Source organism: Myotis daubentonii, chromosome 5 (genome assembly GCF_963259705.1).
Source record: "Myotis daubentonii chromosome 5, mMyoDau2.1, whole genome shotgun sequence".
Classification (NCBI taxonomy): domain Eukaryota; kingdom Metazoa; phylum Chordata; class Mammalia; order Chiroptera; family Vespertilionidae; genus Myotis; species Myotis daubentonii.
The window spans coordinates 84,864,666-84,881,719 of record NC_081844.1 but is presented as its reverse complement, the minus strand read 5'-3'; the positions used below and the strand labels follow the sequence as shown (position 1 = coordinate 84,881,719).

Genomic DNA, 17,054 nt, shown 5'->3' with positions numbered 1-17,054 from the left:
AAAAAAACAGGAAGAGGAAACCCAGTAAACAGGCAAATAAAGGGATGCTCAAGCTCATTAGTTATCAGAGAAATGAGCTAAATAAACTAAAACAACAATGAGCTATCATTGACAAAAAATTAGGTAGCTGAATAATGGCAAGAGCTGGCAGGAATAGAGAAATCCTCAAGGAGTGTTGGTGGGACTGTGGAGCAACTGCTCTAGAGAAGGACATGAGAGTCCTCCTAAAACTCTGTCTATGCACTCCCTTTAACAGACCAGAAATTCTCCCCGTGCACATAACCCAAAGAAATGCCACACAGGGGGACAGGTAAGAGATGTTGGTGTCGTTAGCAGTGATGAGGAGTTGGAGGCATGAGGAGGTGGAGGGCATCTCTACAGAAGCAGATGGACAGTGTCCTGCACCATGGAGTGGGCAGCAGACAGAAGCCGGGCTCTAGAAGCAGACAGAGGACTGTGGATGGCTCCCAAGACCATGCTGAGGGAGCAAAGTAAACTGAGCAAGACATACAGCCGTTTGTGTCACTTAAAAAATCCATACAATTTTATGTATAGATAAAACATACACACATTGTTCGAGAATACAGATTAAAAGAACACATTAGAATGGTGGCCTATCAGAGAGAAAAGGAATAGGAATTGAGAAAAGAATGAAAATGAGTGAATGGAGGGCCCTGTGATGATAATGTGCCACCAATGGAGGAGTATGTTTAATTCAATCTCTCTATATCTGAGATCCAAATAGAGAATAAAAAGGAGAGGATAAAGGCTCTGCACCTAAATTTATCTGATGCCATCCGCTCCCTGGCAACTGGGCTATTTGGAAAATACCAGCAGTTGACCGACATTATTTATGGCCATGCCCTGTACCCCATGGGTGCTGCAGGCCCTGAGAGAAATTTCAAAATGAAAGAAACAAATTCGGAAGTGTCCCAGAGAAATTTCCTTTTGCTACCTACCCATTCCAGCTCTGTGATAAAATGCTGGCATTCGAATTCCCACCAAAACATTTTCTAGAAAGAGAATGCTAGACATTTGAAGTTTGGTTACTGAAGGTAAAAAGAGCAATGCCTCACTCTTAAATTCATATCAGATTGACTTCCTAACTTCAAAATAATTTTCATTGTGGTATAGACAGAAAAAGAGTTGCAGAATTCAGACCCTGGGCAAGGAGCACTGGGGGTGGGGTGAAAATGCAAATAACTGCAATGGTAGAATCAGCTGACAATGCTCACCAATGGGATCAGGGTCATCTTTCAAATCTATTAGTACTTATCTCAAGCAGAGAGAAGCAAGTTCTTAAGACCACAGTTACAAGGAAACTTCAGGTTGGGGGGTCTCCATTCCCATGCCTCTGATCCCCCTCAATTCTTGGGTCCTTATAAGGAGTATGTCTCAGGGATACAGTGTGGGCATCTGTTACTTTGGCTTGCTTGTTAACCTAGCCTCTCTTATCCTAGTGTGTTCCCTGATTTCCCTCTGGCAAACAACTCTGCTCCCGTTTTATGCAGAAACTGTCAATCAAGGTCTTGATTTCCCCTGGCTGGGCCCCAAGCTAGACCAACTTGATGCTACCTTCCCTGGGGAATCTGAATTCTCAGAAGAGGGAGGCAAGAACTAAAAACAGTTTAGAGTTGTATCATCCTGCAAATATCACCGAGGAGACCCTTTCTCATTAGTTCCTGGGTCTCCAGAGATGGAATGTCTTCAAGGCCGGTTCTTCAGTTCTTCCTACTTTACTGTGAGCTACCCTACAGCCTTCTATAGTCCTACATGATTATTACTATTGCTTTTGCTATTGTTATTTTAGCCCAAGTTATCCAGAGTTTATTTCAAGCACTGTAAAACAATCCCACCTTATGAAGAGGGAAAGAAAAAGTGACTTGTTTCCTTGAATACTTACTTGAAAAACTTTTTTCTTGTTCAATTATTGAGGGAAAAAGGAAAAAAACAAAGAAACATTGTTTCCTGTCCTAAAGGTCTCCACCTACCAAAAGCCACCATTCCAAATTACTTAATATCTCATATAAAACTCCTAGGAAAGCCCTGGCTGGTGTGGCTCAGTTGGTTGGAGCACTGTCCCATACACTGAAAGGCCATGGGTTCGATTCCCGGTCAGGGCATATACCCAGGTTATAGGTTCCATCCCCAGTAGGGATGCACATGGGAACAGGAGGCAAACAATCTCTCTCTCTCTCTCTCTCTCTCTCTCTCTCTCTCTCTCTCTCTCTCTCCTCTCTCTCCCTCTCTCTCCCTCTCTCTCTCCCCCTCCCCTTTTCCTTCCTCTCTAAAATCAATAAAAACATTTTCTCAGGTGACGATTAAAAAACAAAACAAAAAATTCCTGATACAATTTGGTTTTTTTGAAAGAGTGAAAATCTGTCCTATAATGGATTTCACACACATAAAATAGCTCATCCTTTTGTCCACATGGGCAGGCACTGTTTTTACTGATTTTTTCTGACATGACTGGAATTCATGGTAAGGCTTCCTTTGAATTTCTTTTTCCCAAGTAAATTTGACAAAGCAAATCTGAGGAAAGGGGACAGAATTTCCTTTGTACTCTTGTAGCAACCTGGAAGGAATGTGTTTTTTCTCCTGCGCACCAAGGAGATAATCAGCCCAAACACCCTAGCAGCAGCAGTTTTGTTTTAATCCCCTCGTCTTTACCAGGCTGCAGGTGCCCTTGGAAATCATGATTAACCAGAGTGCTCAGAGCCAGCATCGGGGAGAATGTCCTGTATATTCTACGGAGGCCGCCCAGGGTCACTCTCATCAAAGAGGGAATATGATTACAGAGCTCGCTGTCTCCACTCCTCCTCTCCAAAGAGGCAACAAAGAACACTAAGCAATCACTGAGATAGCTATTGCCTCTCCAGTCCTTTGAGCAAGACAGTGTGGGAGGCAAAGTCAGTTCTGGCTTTCTCATAGGCAGGGTTCTTTGGGAGCTGAGTATGATTGGATTAAGTGACTTTTAAGTGATGATTGGAGCTACATTCTAAAGAGGACCTAGGATTAACTGAGATAACTAATGTACATGAAAATGTTCTGTATAGTGTGAAGGGTTATATAATGCAGTGTTGTTACAGTCCTGCCAGTCAGGCTTATTGAATGTCCTGGAGTCACAGATGTGTCAGGGTGGAAGCCTGTCAGGCTGCACTGGGGGGAATGGGGGAGGCCCAACATGCCCACAGCACCTCCTGGTGGCTCTTCTCTTGAATAGCAACTTCTCAAAGCCCAATCCCAACCCCAACCACAGAAAATTATCAACCACAGTACTTACTTCCTTCATTCTGACTGTCTTTATTCGAGTTGTAGACCTGGAAAATAGAAATAAACATTTACTTGTGTGCATTTTATATCACCCTACAGGTTCACTGAAAAATACCAATATCTTCCCCCTTTCCCTAGTTTGGGCTATAAGATAGAAGGCAATTTCTAGCTAGCCCCTAAATATGAATTCCGTCTATAATTATCTAGTTCCCAGTATTTACTTCAATTGCTCTTAAGTGGTTGTACATTAGAATCATCTGTGGAACTTTATTGTTTAAAAAAATCATATTCTTTAAAAAACAACCTATGTGTGTATATAAAACTAAAAAGGAGAAAACATTTAAAATTATTTATAAATCATTAAGCATTAACTGTGCACTAGGCAATGTGGTAAGCAATTCACATGAATTACCTCAAATTATCCACAAAACAATCCTGTTGGGGAGGAACTGTTATTACCACTGTTTTACAAATGGAGAATTGAGAGTTAGAGACGTTAACTAAGGCCTCACAGCTAGTAAGTAGCAAATTCATGACAAAGATACATTACAAACCCTTCAGTGTTAACACTGGGGAAAGGGACCAATCATTTTTTACCTTACAGGCTTTTGTAAATTTGAATTTTATAAGGAGAATATACTACTTTTAAAACAGAAACCCCTAAATGACTTACAGGAATCATGAAAGGGAAAGTGCCCCACATAAAACAGACAGTGACATATTGCAAGATTCGGGAAGTTTTTTTGTAAAGGACCAGACAGAATTAAATATTGTAGGCTTTGTGGTCCAGGAGGCAAAATAAATGATATTATGTAGGTAGTTGTGTAACAAGAGAGAAAACAAACTTCCACAAATTTTTTTGTTGATAAAATTCAAAATATATATATTTTTTCAAAATAGAGATATAACATTCCTAGCAGGTAAACATCCCTTTTAGGCAGTGGTTCTCAACCGTCTGGCCCTTTAAATACAGTTCCTCATGTTGTGACCCAACCATAAAATTATTTTCGTTGCTACTTCATAACTGTAATGTTGCTACTGTTATGAATCGTCATGTAAATATCTGATATGCAGGATGGTCTTAGGCGACCCCTGTGAAAGGGTCATTCGACCGCCAAAGGGGTCTCGACCCACAGGATGAGAACTGCTGCTTTTAGGGTTTCATGGCTCGCTTTTCATGGCTCAGTTCCTTTAAGAGTTAAACAAATGATTCTCAAGCAAGAGTGGCCATCAGACTCACTTGGACTATGCTGTTGTTGTTCTTTTTTAGGTTTTGATGGCCAGCATCCCCCTATGCTTTTTCACACCTACAGATCATAATCACCAGATTTGGGCACTATGATATTTTTCTAAAGCACGGGCTTTATCTTATGTAATAAATGTCAGCATGTCATGTATTGGCCACCTATGGCTCACAGGCCAAATCCAGCCCACCACCTGCTTTTGTATAGCCCATGAGCTACCCCTGGTAACTACAGATGAACATTTGCAATTGATTTGATGATAGGAAACCTTGAACCTTAATTAAGCTAAGTGTTATCCTCCCTCTAAAAATACTCCATTCTTCTGACTAGTAGACCAGTATTTCAAAGACTTCAACTCTTTGGGAAAGATATTCTTTCTGTACCGAGATAACATGGTTGCCCAGTCTCCCTCAACAGTACCTCCACCATCAATATAAGTGAAGAATTTAGACTAGAAGATCAGGCTTTCCAAATTGAACCCCACAGCCCCTGCAGTAGGACTACCAGAAGGGCTGGGAGAGAAGCTAAGACTCCAAGTATCCAAATGTCCTCCTTCCCTTGCTTTATTCATGTGACTATCAAATAAGGGGATACTGTCTTGAAAAGTTTGAAGACCTCTTGAATGGGTAATTTCTAAAGTTACTTGCAATTCATTAATTTGCTTATTCATTCATGCATCTAACAAGTATTTATTATGTGCTTATAATGGCCAGGCAGTGTTCTAGATGCTAGGGGTTCAGATGAACATAACAGCTATAACCTCTGCTTCCTGGAACTGGCCTTGAGGGAACTAAACAGAAATAAACAGAGACACAAATATGATATTCAAATATTGATAAGTACAGTCGAGAAATAAAAGACTACTGCGAACCTGAGGTGGGGAAAAGGTGACATTTGCATGAGACCTGAATGATGAGGGGACCTCCTTGGAAAGACCTGGGGGCCAGTGCCAACAGCAAGTGCAGGTCTTACGATGGGAAAGGCATGGTCTTTTGGAGCGAGGAAGGCCAGTATGGTCAGCAATCAGTGTAAGGTAGGAACTAAGGATGGGCAGAGGGGCAGTGATGCAGTCTTACAGGGCCTTGTGACCTGTTAGGGAAATGAGAGGCCTCGTAATAGTTGGGACCAGCGATCCATGGTGAATGGTGCTCACTAACCTTGGGAAGTTGGGTAAGAAAAATGCAGAGAAAGAGACCATATTTTGGCAAGTATTTTTTTTCCCCCAGCCATCCCTCCCATTAAATTCAAACATTTTATCCGAGAGACACTTGCCCCTGTTTATAAATTTTAAAAAATCCAGAAGAAATAGCAAAATGCAAGGCTTTCAGCCCTCCTTAATTAGGAGGTGAGTTTGCACCAAACAGGTTTCCTGGTCTCAGGAGACCACTGTCTGGAACAACCAAGCACTCCCCAAATTGGAGAGGTGTGATCAATGAGCCAAAGGCACCAGAAACATGTGCTGCCTGATCCTCTGAGGCCAGGCCATTAATCTCTGTCTAGTTTGGTAAATGAGCCAAAGAGAATGAGTTCTGAAATGAAGCTAATAAACCGTGCCCGCCAGGAGTGTGTGACTACATGGCCCAACCAGGAAGGCCCGGGGTCTAACAATGATGGCGAACCTTTTGAGCTCGGCGTGTCAGCATTTTGAAAAACCCTGACTTAACTCTGGTGCCGTGTCACATAGAGAAATTTTTTGATATTTGCAACCATAGTAAAACGAAGATTTATATTTTTTATATTTATTTTATATATTTAAATGCCATTTAACAAAGAAAAATCAACCAAAAAAAGGTTGACACGCGTGTCATAGGTTCGCCATCACTGGTCTAGGAGGAGCCTTGCCTCCACAAAGGCCAGACAGTGCCAAGGTAAGAGGGTTGTATCCTCTTATCTCGAGGAAAGTGAGGAGGGTAAGGAAAGCTTTCACATGCTTCCTCTGCACTAAGAAAACTAACAGCATTGACAGAGAATGTCTTTATTACTCAACATTTACCAAGTACCCACATGACATCATCCTTGAAACCCCCTTATGGGTTAGGTACTAGTGTTATTCCCAGTCTATAGATGTGGACCCCGAGGCCCAGAGAGGTTACACTGTTTGTCCAAGGACACAGAGCTGGGAGGTGGCATACTATTCTATCTTGCCCCTACAGGGATACTCCAGTCTTCTTTTAATTTCCAGGCAGTTGCAAATGCACACAACGACCAAGTCACCCCAGTGGTCTGTGGTTCATAAATACCTTCCATACTGGCAGAGGCAAAGGGTATGCAATTTACCTTTAGAAATAGTCAGTCTGTTCTGGGAAAATCTTCTTCTATAGAAAATCAGTTGCCCATTAGTCTCAGACTGAAGTTCAAAGGCAAGGGCATTTTCCTAAAATGAAAGGTCTCTAGCAGTGGCTCCTGGCTCATGATTAGCAGAGCTATCTCAGATTATATACTTTCAAGTAAGCATCTCCAGACCCTTTGTTTTAAAAGGACACACCCAATTCTACAGGATCAATTCAAGGGGCCATGAATCACTAAACAAGCCTGAACATGGCTCCTACTGATCACTTAATACATTTTCTCAACAACCCAACAGAAGCTATAGTCTATCTGTCCTGACTAGCCAGAGTACTCTGAGACCTGGCCACACTCAAAGTTTCTTAGCCTTCTATCTTTATACACTTTGATGTAGGTCTTATCTAGCTTCTGCTGAACATCAAGATTTATTAAATATCCAGGCCAATGCATGTTTGTTTTCAAGTGGGTGCTTCTAGAGAATAGAAGCATGTTCACCTTATCAGGATCCATATGAATGTCATTATGTTATAATTGCAACAGTAATAGTAAATTAATAAAAATGATGATGACAAACGCCTCGTTATATATCAGACACCATGCCAAGTGCTCTATATATACTATCTTGTACAGTCCGCACACCAACCTAATAATTCCCATCATATAGATGAGCAAACTGAGGCATTAGAGAGGTTAGGTCACTTGCCCAAGGTTAGACAGCTGGAAGTGGCCAGAATCTAGACAGGAACTCCTACAGTCTGTCTCCAGAGCCCAAGTTCTTAACCGCTAACCACATGATAAGTAAGACATTGTGGATGATGATGATGACAACGACAACGACGACAAAGGTAATGAGACGTTCTGGCCAGCTAGGGAAGGTGAGTCACTGGAGGAAAGAATCTGCCAAGAGTAAGAGGAAATGAAACTGGGAACGGCCTTCCGATTCCAGCCTGAAGCGATCACTACTAACCAATGCAACAAGCTGGCACCTAACACAGAAGGAACACTTCATGTTCTCTCTGAACCACAGGGCTTGATCCTGAAGATAAACACCAGGCAGGAAAGTGGGTCTTTGATACAAATCACAGGGCACAGCAATTCTATGAGTCCTCACCCAGAAGCTACAATGGGAGCGCAATTTAATAAATCAAAGGAGGGTGAGGAAAGCCTTCATATGCTTCCTCTGCACTAAAATGTGATTTGCAATAAATTCTGTTCACTGCTGAGTCAATTCAATTTATATGTCCCTAGAGAATTAAGAGAGACTACAGAATCATTGGATTCCAAGAATTTTTTAATGGGTAACCTTTATGACAATTACCCAGGCCTTAGTGATAAAGCACAAAGAAGAATTTCTTTTAACTTATAAATTAAAGGCACAAATAAAGCAATAATTAGACAAAACAATCTCACTTTTCCCCTCTAGTACACAGCTGCATAAATACTTGAATCAAAATCTGCACAAAATGAAGGTGTTGGATAAATATAGCAGATTTATTTAAAACTGCTGTTCCTATCTAAAGTGCACTTGAACTCACCTCTAAGCTCCATAATTCCCTGAGTGTCCTGGAATATCTCAACCTCTCCCCACTGGTTGTTTCCATGATATGTCAATTGGGAAACACACAAAACAGAACTACATGCGAACAACTTGAAATACTGCACAAGCCAGTTCTGCAACATCAGCTATGTCCCTTCTCTCTGTGTGACAATGGAACCATCACCATGAGGCCTTGCTTTTTTGAACTGTTTCTGTCAGTTATAACTGACTCATAGCAGCTTAGGTTCAAAGTCCAGCTCTACCATTATTGGCTATACATTCTAATCACTTAACATCACTAAACCTCAGTCCTGCCACCTATAAAACAGTGATACTAATATTCCCTACCTCTTAGGGTGGTTGTGAAACTAAATGAGATGATAGACACACAACATTTAACACAGCATAGAATACAAATGCTATGGCAATGAGCATTCTATAAAGATTAACTTTCATCACTGACACTGTCACCCTCCTCCTTCCAATCTTCACACTTATCCCCTATGAGATAATCAGCTAAGCATGAGAATGTACCTTGAGGGAGTCAGTGACACAGATCTCATTAGCATTGGAAATTAACCAACTGAAACTAATTAGGGGACAAAAGGGAAGGAGACCATCTAAAGTCAACTGTTACATCAATGGGTTCTTAGTCTTGTTTTATTTTAACAAAAGTCAAATATAAAGTAACCAACCACTGCCAATCACTTTTCGCCACTGATTATGTGCCAGGTACCATACTAAACACGCACATGAATTATTTTATTTCATCCTCAAGCCTATCAGGTACTACCACTGCCTATATCTCGTAGCATCATGTAGGTGAAATAAGGTTCTAAGGTAGCCGTGGGCAAACTACGGCCCGCGGGCCAGATCCGGCCCGTTTGAAATGAATAAAACTAAAAAAAAAAAAAAAAAAAAAAGACCGTACCCTTTTATGTAATGATGTTTACTTTGAATTTATATTAGTTCACACAAACACTCCATCCATGCTTTTGTTCCGGCCCTCCGGTCCAGTTTAAGAACCCATTGTGGCCCTCGAGTCAAAAAGTTTGCCCACCCCTGTTCTAAGGTCAAAAAGCTAGCAAGTGGCAAAGCCCTCTAGACTAGAGTCTATACTCAACCAAACTTCCCTACCCTGTCCAACTTTCCATGGGAAATGGAGTTTGGCAATTAACAAAGAACTCAAAAGAAGCTAAGCAGAAATTAAAACGGCAACAATGCAGCCATTATGTAAGAACAATGTTTCCATCCAATTTGAACTTAACAGTAATTCTACAAATTTCTAATTAATAAAGTATAGTAGTCATTCAAAACCACAACCAGTTTGAGATTGAGAGACTTTAGGATGCCTAAAAACGTCCTTCCTCAAAACTATGAGCACATAAGAGTGAGCTGGCCAGCGTTGCCAAGGATTGTGTGGCAGACAGAATTCTTAGTAGCACACCACATTCAAATACTCAGCAACTCCATTAACAGGGTAAATTTAAGAACTTTTAGTAACACCCCTGAGAAGTTACTAGTAAGACATCCTTGGTCTGTGGAACATCACCCAATAATAAACATGAGTTTTTAGATCCAGGAGAACCTCTCTTCTGGTAGTGGGGGCCACAGGCCACACTTGGAAAAGCTTTTTGAGAAGGAAATTTTGAATCTTAAGCATGTGGGTATAAAACCAGTGTGAATAGCTTGTAGTAAATAAGGATGTGTCTCAACTTGGGAACTAGGCATTGGTTTCTCCTCCCCCCGAGAGAAATGTGCCTCTTATTATCATAGCCTGAGTGGAAATACGTGCTGAAGAGAAGGGGAATAAAATGGTTGCTGCTGCTTTTCCATTTCTCACCAAGCAACATTCCCTCTGGCTTGCCTTTCTACTACTACTGGTATTGCATTTGCTGTCTTAGGGAGGGGCTCTCGAAAGTGAAGCCAATAAAAATATATCTTATCTGATGGCTCTTCCCGTTGACCTGTTCTTGAACAAATATGAAAACCTTGCCTTTGCCCTGCAGGATTACATGTAAAGAGGGTTCAGTAATGGCATATAGCAGGCCATTCAATAAGTATGGTTTGAATGAACAGTTTTGAGTAGAGGAGTAAAAGAGAGGCTGAATATTTTTTTAAATCCTCAAGTTGGAGTAGATGGGACAATGAATTGGTGCATTGACCAGACAGAAAAGGTAAGCCGGATCAATCATTTCCAGGTGATTGTATCTCACTCTTCCAAACATCTGGCAAATTCTCTTGGAATCCTTACCTGGAGAGGAATGGAAATATACAATTCCAACCTTACTATGATACTATATAAGACAGACTTATCTTATTTGGCTCAACTCAAGGCTATCAAAATCCCTCACGTAGCCATTTGTTTCTCTAGCCCACTGCTGAATGTCAGCTCTGCACCTAAGTGACAACAAAAGCTGCTAATGGATTCAGAAGCCAAGTGTCACCGGGGTGTTCTGAAATGAGACTGAAGGATGGGGTTATTAGACTTCATGAAACAGAGGTGCCTTAGGATTCAGGGTCTCTTGGAGAATGGCCCAGCCAAATGTGACCAAATGGCTATGCTCCTAAAGCCAATTGGAGAGCGTCTCTGACAGTGCTGAAGCCTGCTTGCACAACAGCACACCAGAATGCCCGCAAATAAAAATGACTGCTTGCTGTTCAATATGATTATGACAATGATGGCGGGCAGAAAAAGAAACCTTTTTCTAGGAGTTCAGGCATTGCCTGTTGCTTTGTATCTAAGGATATAAAGGACTTACCTCTTATATAATTCCTCAGTGATACTGAGGGGGAAACAAAGTGCACTGGACACCTGCTACTACTCCCTGCTCAGCACCCATGTTCCTCTTTTCCTAGGGATACCACCTTAATTTTCCTTGGGGAGCACCCCGCCCCCTGCCCCACCAAGTCCATGCTGTTCAGTGGGGTGAGGAGGGCGGCCCCAATTCCACCTGCAGGTTTGGACATGTAATCCAGATATTGCATCCAATTGAGCAAGTGATTCACCCCAGGCCGGTCAACACAATACTTGTTCTTAATACTTTTTATTATAACTGCTGAAAATGAGGCCTTGCTGTGTTGCGGGGAGAATGGGATACACCTGGAATTTCTGTGGCCAACTCTTCCACCATCTACACAAAGTCCGAGTAAAACAGGTCAAAGGAAAGTGGAGCCCTGATATGGAGACTGCATTTCAATGGCATTGTTTGAGCTCTTTTATCTAAAAGCATCTGAGGTTCCTCCCTGCTCTTTTCATGAGTGAACCAACAACATCCTTTTAAAAAAAGTTGTGTTTCTGTTGCTTGCAGCCAAGAGTAGTAGCAAATACAAAAGAGCTAATGAGAGAAAAGCCTAATTAAGCTTCATAGGGAACTCCAGAGTGAAGAACAAAGGAAAATATGCCACAAAGTAGAGCGGGAAAGAAAGTAGTACATGTCACTCCTGAGTTCCCCATTCTTCTGCCTCACATACCCAGCCAGTTTGAAGACTGATAAATTCTACCATTTTTATATATCCTGAATCTAATCCTCGTCCCCATTTCTTTTTTCTACTGCCCTAGGTCAGGTGTTGTCTTCTCATCTGGATCCTGACTTGGTTTTCTCCCTGGTCTCGCTGGCTCCCCTCTTTCTCTCTGCTCCATCTGTCACACACATTGCTCCTGCAAGATGTGCTTCCTGAACCACAGCTCTGGCTGGAGAAGAGGAACCTTTAAGACATCACAATATCAGTCTTCAAACGCTTGCAGAGCTGTCATGAGGAAGGAGAAGACTTACTATCCTGAATGGAGATGAAAGTGGAGGTAGAGGAAGGCAGATTCCAGCTGGATACAAATGACTACACTTAACACATTGCGGACCAGTAGTTTTATTGCTAGCTTTACCCAGTGGCCAGATAAGTTTCTATTGAACGAGTACAAAAAACGTTTTACATAAATGTTAAAATTAAATACCCATTGCATTTTGAAGTTATTTATTACATGTTCTTACAAGCTAATACCTTTTTTAAAGTATGATACTTTGTAAAATACTGTGTAATATGAAGCGAGAATTCTCGTGATCCGTCCACAATGTGTTAAGAGCGCCATGTGGTCCAGTCAAGCAGGAAAGATGTCTGAATGTCATTCTAAATCACAGGACTGAGCTCCGTCTCATCTAGAAGGTGGCCCTGAGCATTCCTGGGCTAACAAAGTCAACTTCATTTGAGGTTTAATAATTGTTAGCCTGACCTTTCACCTGCACAAGCAGATTCCAGAACAGTGGAAAATGTATTGTTTACTGTGGCCTCTGGAGACCTGGCGTTCAGGGTTGATTCTACCACTTCAGATGGTTATTTAACATTTCTGAGTGTTTTCACATCACAAAGTAGAACTAAATAACAATACTTCATGAGGGCATTGGGAGAATTAGAAATAGTCTAACAGTGCCTGGAAGTACTTGAAAATGTTACTTCTATTTCCTCTACTTCCATAAAGATTTCTTAACTTACTTGATGGCTGTAGACCACCCTAATATCTCCCTTCTTTGACTGCTCACTGCTCTAACACTATGATCTATAGAACTTAATACTTCAGAATGTAATTTTTCATTCTTCATTTTCGATTATTTCTAATCTCCAAATAAATTCCTGATGATTAGTTCTTATACTTCTATGGGGCATTGGACAGTGCTGGGCATACAGTCAGTGTCTAAGAAATTGCTACTGATTGAGAGACAAGAAGCTTAAGACAAAAAGACACACATTCCTTTGACTCAGTCTCTGTTAGTGGGTCAAAAGCCATAATGACCTTGATGACTAAGTTACCTTGATCCTTACAGTGATGCGTTCACACTTTGAGTGTTGCTGGCACTTACTGTGCTTCCCTGTGAGCAATCTCAAATAAAGCTGGTATAATTTCAATGGAAAAGGGGAAACAGCTCCTCCTGGAGCCTGTCAGTTGTAAGTTACACCCAGATATCCTGAGAAGGGGGAAGGCCATGTATTTTAACTTGGTTTTTTTTCCTGTTCAATTCAGCATGAACAAAATGTTTCTGGGGTTACTAACACTGGTTGTTGTCGGTGCTCTCACTCTCCAGTTAGACTTTATGTGTTATATAAACACAGTTGCCATAGTTATAATTCAGGAAGCCTCAGTCATTTGACCTCAAGAAAAATTCAACCTCAAATCAGGATAACACTGACCCCTAGACTACAATTAACCATCAGAGGGTAGGACCTGCCAAATTCCTGCAGGCTTCTAGAAGGAACTACTGTATTTTGGGTAACACGCAAGCAACAAGAAGAGGAAATGCTGCAACATTATGCAATTTCCTTGCATTTCAGAGTCAGAAATCCTAAAAACCCCTATAAGCAACTTCCCTAGCTTTCAACCCAAGATCAGAGTCACAGGCAATGCAAATAAACACTAGATGCAAGAAAAAAAACTCTAAGTAATGTACAAGTCAGAAAGGTATTTTAGGAAAAATTTAAAGGCAACAGAAAGGGCATAGGCCGGCTTGCTATCAAATGCACGACAGTTAAGCAGACGGGGTGTGAGCTGACATGTATGTAGGATGTGGCCAGCTCACAGTGTGAGCAGCCTGCTGGCTTTCACATTTCCGGCCTCAGGCTGATGTAACATTAAAAAGTGGGTATGAACCCACTAGGCCATCACCATGGTGTTTTCATGGGAGAGGAGAGACCACCTCCACATCCCCAGACAAAAACTAAAGTCTTAAACAGAATGTCTGTCTGTGTTTCTCTCTCTCCCTCCTCCCCAACCCCTTGTCTTTGGAAACAGTGGCACAGCTCTGTCAGCAGAAGACAACCTTATGCTCTGGAAACTGCAAATAAGAAATGCCTCGGCACAGTATACATGATCCCAAACTCGAGGCTTGTGCAGGTGGTTCTGCTGCCCAGGCAGGGTCCTGCCCAGGAGAGATGTCCAGAGGGTGAATTACTACACAAAACCCACTCCCTTGGAATTCCAGTCACCCTTCCTCCATGATTTAAGGCAAGTGGCATTTATATCAATCTCATGAATCCCCACAATGCCCCTTAGAGAGGCAAGAGGTGACTGTCCAACAAAGGTGAGGTCAGAGGACTACAGTTTTAGACAGATGACTCAAAGTTTCCTCAGATACAGGTCCTACCCTAAATCCAAGAATAATCCTGACACCAACCCCGACACCAAGAAGCATTTGCAGTGAGGAGTCTGATTTCCTTGCTGTGAGCTGGTGGGGAGGGGGTCCCTGGTATATAAGAAATATCTGTGTTTTTCTATAACCACCAAGGAGCAGAATGGGGCTTACAAAAGGGAAGGGTAGATTCTAGAATTCTTGTGGTTCGATCAAGGTTAAAAGTTGTTAGGGAGGAAGTTTATCAAGATTCCCCAGGATTTCCCACACAATGACTGGGGGAAAGGGTACGGTCAGACCCATCAGAGCCCTTAGATTACAGCGGTTCTCAACCTTCTGGCCCTTTAAATACAGTTCCTCATGTTGGGACCCAACCATAAAATTATTTCCGTTGCTACTTCATAACTGTAATGTTGCTACTGTTATGAATCGTAATGTAAATATCTGATATGCAGGATGGTCTTAGGCGGCCCCTGTGAAAGGGTCGTTCAACTGCCAAAGGGGTCGCTACCCACAGGTTGAGAACCACTGCCTTAGAAGATCGCCATTTGTTCTCTGACTACCCAGCATTCATTCACTCTTCTTTAGGCAACTTCGCCTGCTTCCCTTTAGGGCAGTGGTTCTCAACCTTCCTAATGCCACAACCCTTTAATACAGTTCCTCATGTTGTGGTGACCCCCAACCATAAAATTATTTTCGTTGCTACTTCATAACTGGAATTTTGCTACTGTTATGAATTGTAATGTAAATATCTGATATACAGGATGTATTTTCATTGTTACAAATTGAACATAATTAAAGCATAGTGATTAATCACAAAAACAATATGTAATTATATATGTGTTTTCCGATGGTCTTAGGCTACCCCTGTGAAAGGGTCGTTCGACCCCCAGAGGGGTCTCGACCCACACGTTGGCGACCCACAGGTTGAGAACTGCTGCTTTAGGGGTTCATACCTCTCCAACGCAGGCAGAGTTCACATTTCTGACTCTGGGGGTAAGACAGACAGGTTTAGGCCAGGCCAGCTAAAATAATATATCCACCCCCTACGGGCCTACTCTTGCATGAATTTCGTGCATCAGGCCTCTAGTTTTATAATAACATTTTTCAAACATAGAGAAAAGATGAAGGAACTGACAATGAACACCCCCTCTCATTACCTCCATCCCATAATTGGTAATATGTTGCTACATTTGCCTTATCACATATCTAGCATCTAGCATCCATCAGTCCATCTGATTTTTTTATAAATTTGAAAATAACTTGCAGATATCAGTGCTTCTCTAAACACTTCACTATGCATATAATTTACTAAAGTTAGTTCACAATTTGTTTATTAATCATTTAAAGTTAAAATTTGCCTACAATGAAATGCACAATTCTTAAGTGTGCCAATCATGAGCTGTGACAATTTCATATATATCTATGCAACTTAAAACCCCCATCAAGATAGGAACTTTTCCATCACCTCAATTCTCTCTGCCTCTTTCCATTTAAAACACACACACACACACACACACACACACACACACACACGCACACACACACACCATTCTATTTTGCTCCCAGCATTAGTTTTACCTCTTCTAGAACATCATTCAAATGACACCATATAGTATGAACTCCTTTATGGCTGCCTTGTCTCACTAACCATAAAATTTCATATAGTGGCATGAATGAGTGCTTTGGTTTTATTGCTGAGTAGTGCTTTACTGTTTGAATATATCACAGGCTGTTTACTGATTCTCCTGTACATGGACACCTTGGTTGCCCCCTGCTCCAAGTGTTTTTATATGTCTTTATGAGGACCTATATTTTTATTTCTCTTGTCTAAATATCTAGCAGTGGAATTATAGGTAGGTTTTATTTTCATTTGCTACTTCATAAGAAACTGACAAGTTCTTTTCCAAAGTGGCTAGACCATTTTACATTCTCACCAACAGCATGAAAGTTCAGGTTACAACACATAATTACCAACACATGGTATTGTCAATCTTTTAATTTTAGCCATTTTGATAGGTATGTCATAGTGTCTCATGGTTTTATTTTGCATTTCCCTGATGATTATTATGGGAATACTATTTCATATACTTATTAAACATTTAAGTCTTTGCAAGGTGACTGTTCAATTCTTTTAATCAAGTTGTTCTTTTTATTCCTGAGTTTTATGAGCTCACTATTCCTTCTGGATATAAGTCCTTTGTCAGATGTATGTTTTGCAAATATTTTCTCTCACTTGTGGCTTGCCTTTAAACTTAATGGTGCCTTTGATAGCACAAGTTTTTAATTTTAATAAAATAAAATTTTCCTCTTTTTTTTTGGTAGAGCTATTGCTTTCTGTATCCTATTACAAAACCTCTGCTAACCCCAGATTGCAAAGATTTTTCCCCTGTGTTTCCTTCTGCAGGCCTTACAGTTTTAGCTTTTATGTTTAAGTTTATGAGCCATCTTAAATTAATTCCTCTAGTTCCCCTAGTTTGTAAACATAATTTACAGTTGCTTCTGAGTCACAGCCCAGATTTGTAGCTCACTGGTTCAAATATAAATTTAGGAACAAGAAGCACTAACCTATCTTGCTCTCTTCTTCCATCCCCTTGA

The 17,054-nt window shown here is 41.1% G+C and overlaps 1 protein-coding gene and 1 long non-coding RNA gene across 8 annotated transcripts in view; one reads left to right on the top strand and one right to left on the bottom strand.

Annotated features, from left to right (window-relative positions):
* Positions 1-17,054, top strand: part of LOC132235798 (uncharacterized) — a 458,887-nt gene that overhangs the window by 61,413 nt on the left and 380,420 nt on the right. The gene's annotated exons all lie outside the window — the stretch shown is intronic.
* Positions 1-17,054, bottom strand: part of ARHGAP26 (Rho GTPase activating protein 26) — a 426,945-nt gene that overhangs the window by 204,531 nt on the left and 205,360 nt on the right. For all 7 annotated transcript variants that reach the window (XR_009453085.1, XM_059698750.1, XM_059698747.1 and 4 more), the window contains exon 12: positions 3,284-3,320. Coding sequence is in view for 6 of the 7 variants with exons in the window: in XM_059698750.1 (XP_059554733.1) it covers positions 3,284-3,320 (37 nt within the window). In the remaining variant the exon portion in view is untranslated. The remainder of the gene's footprint in view (positions 1-3,283; positions 3,321-17,054) is intronic.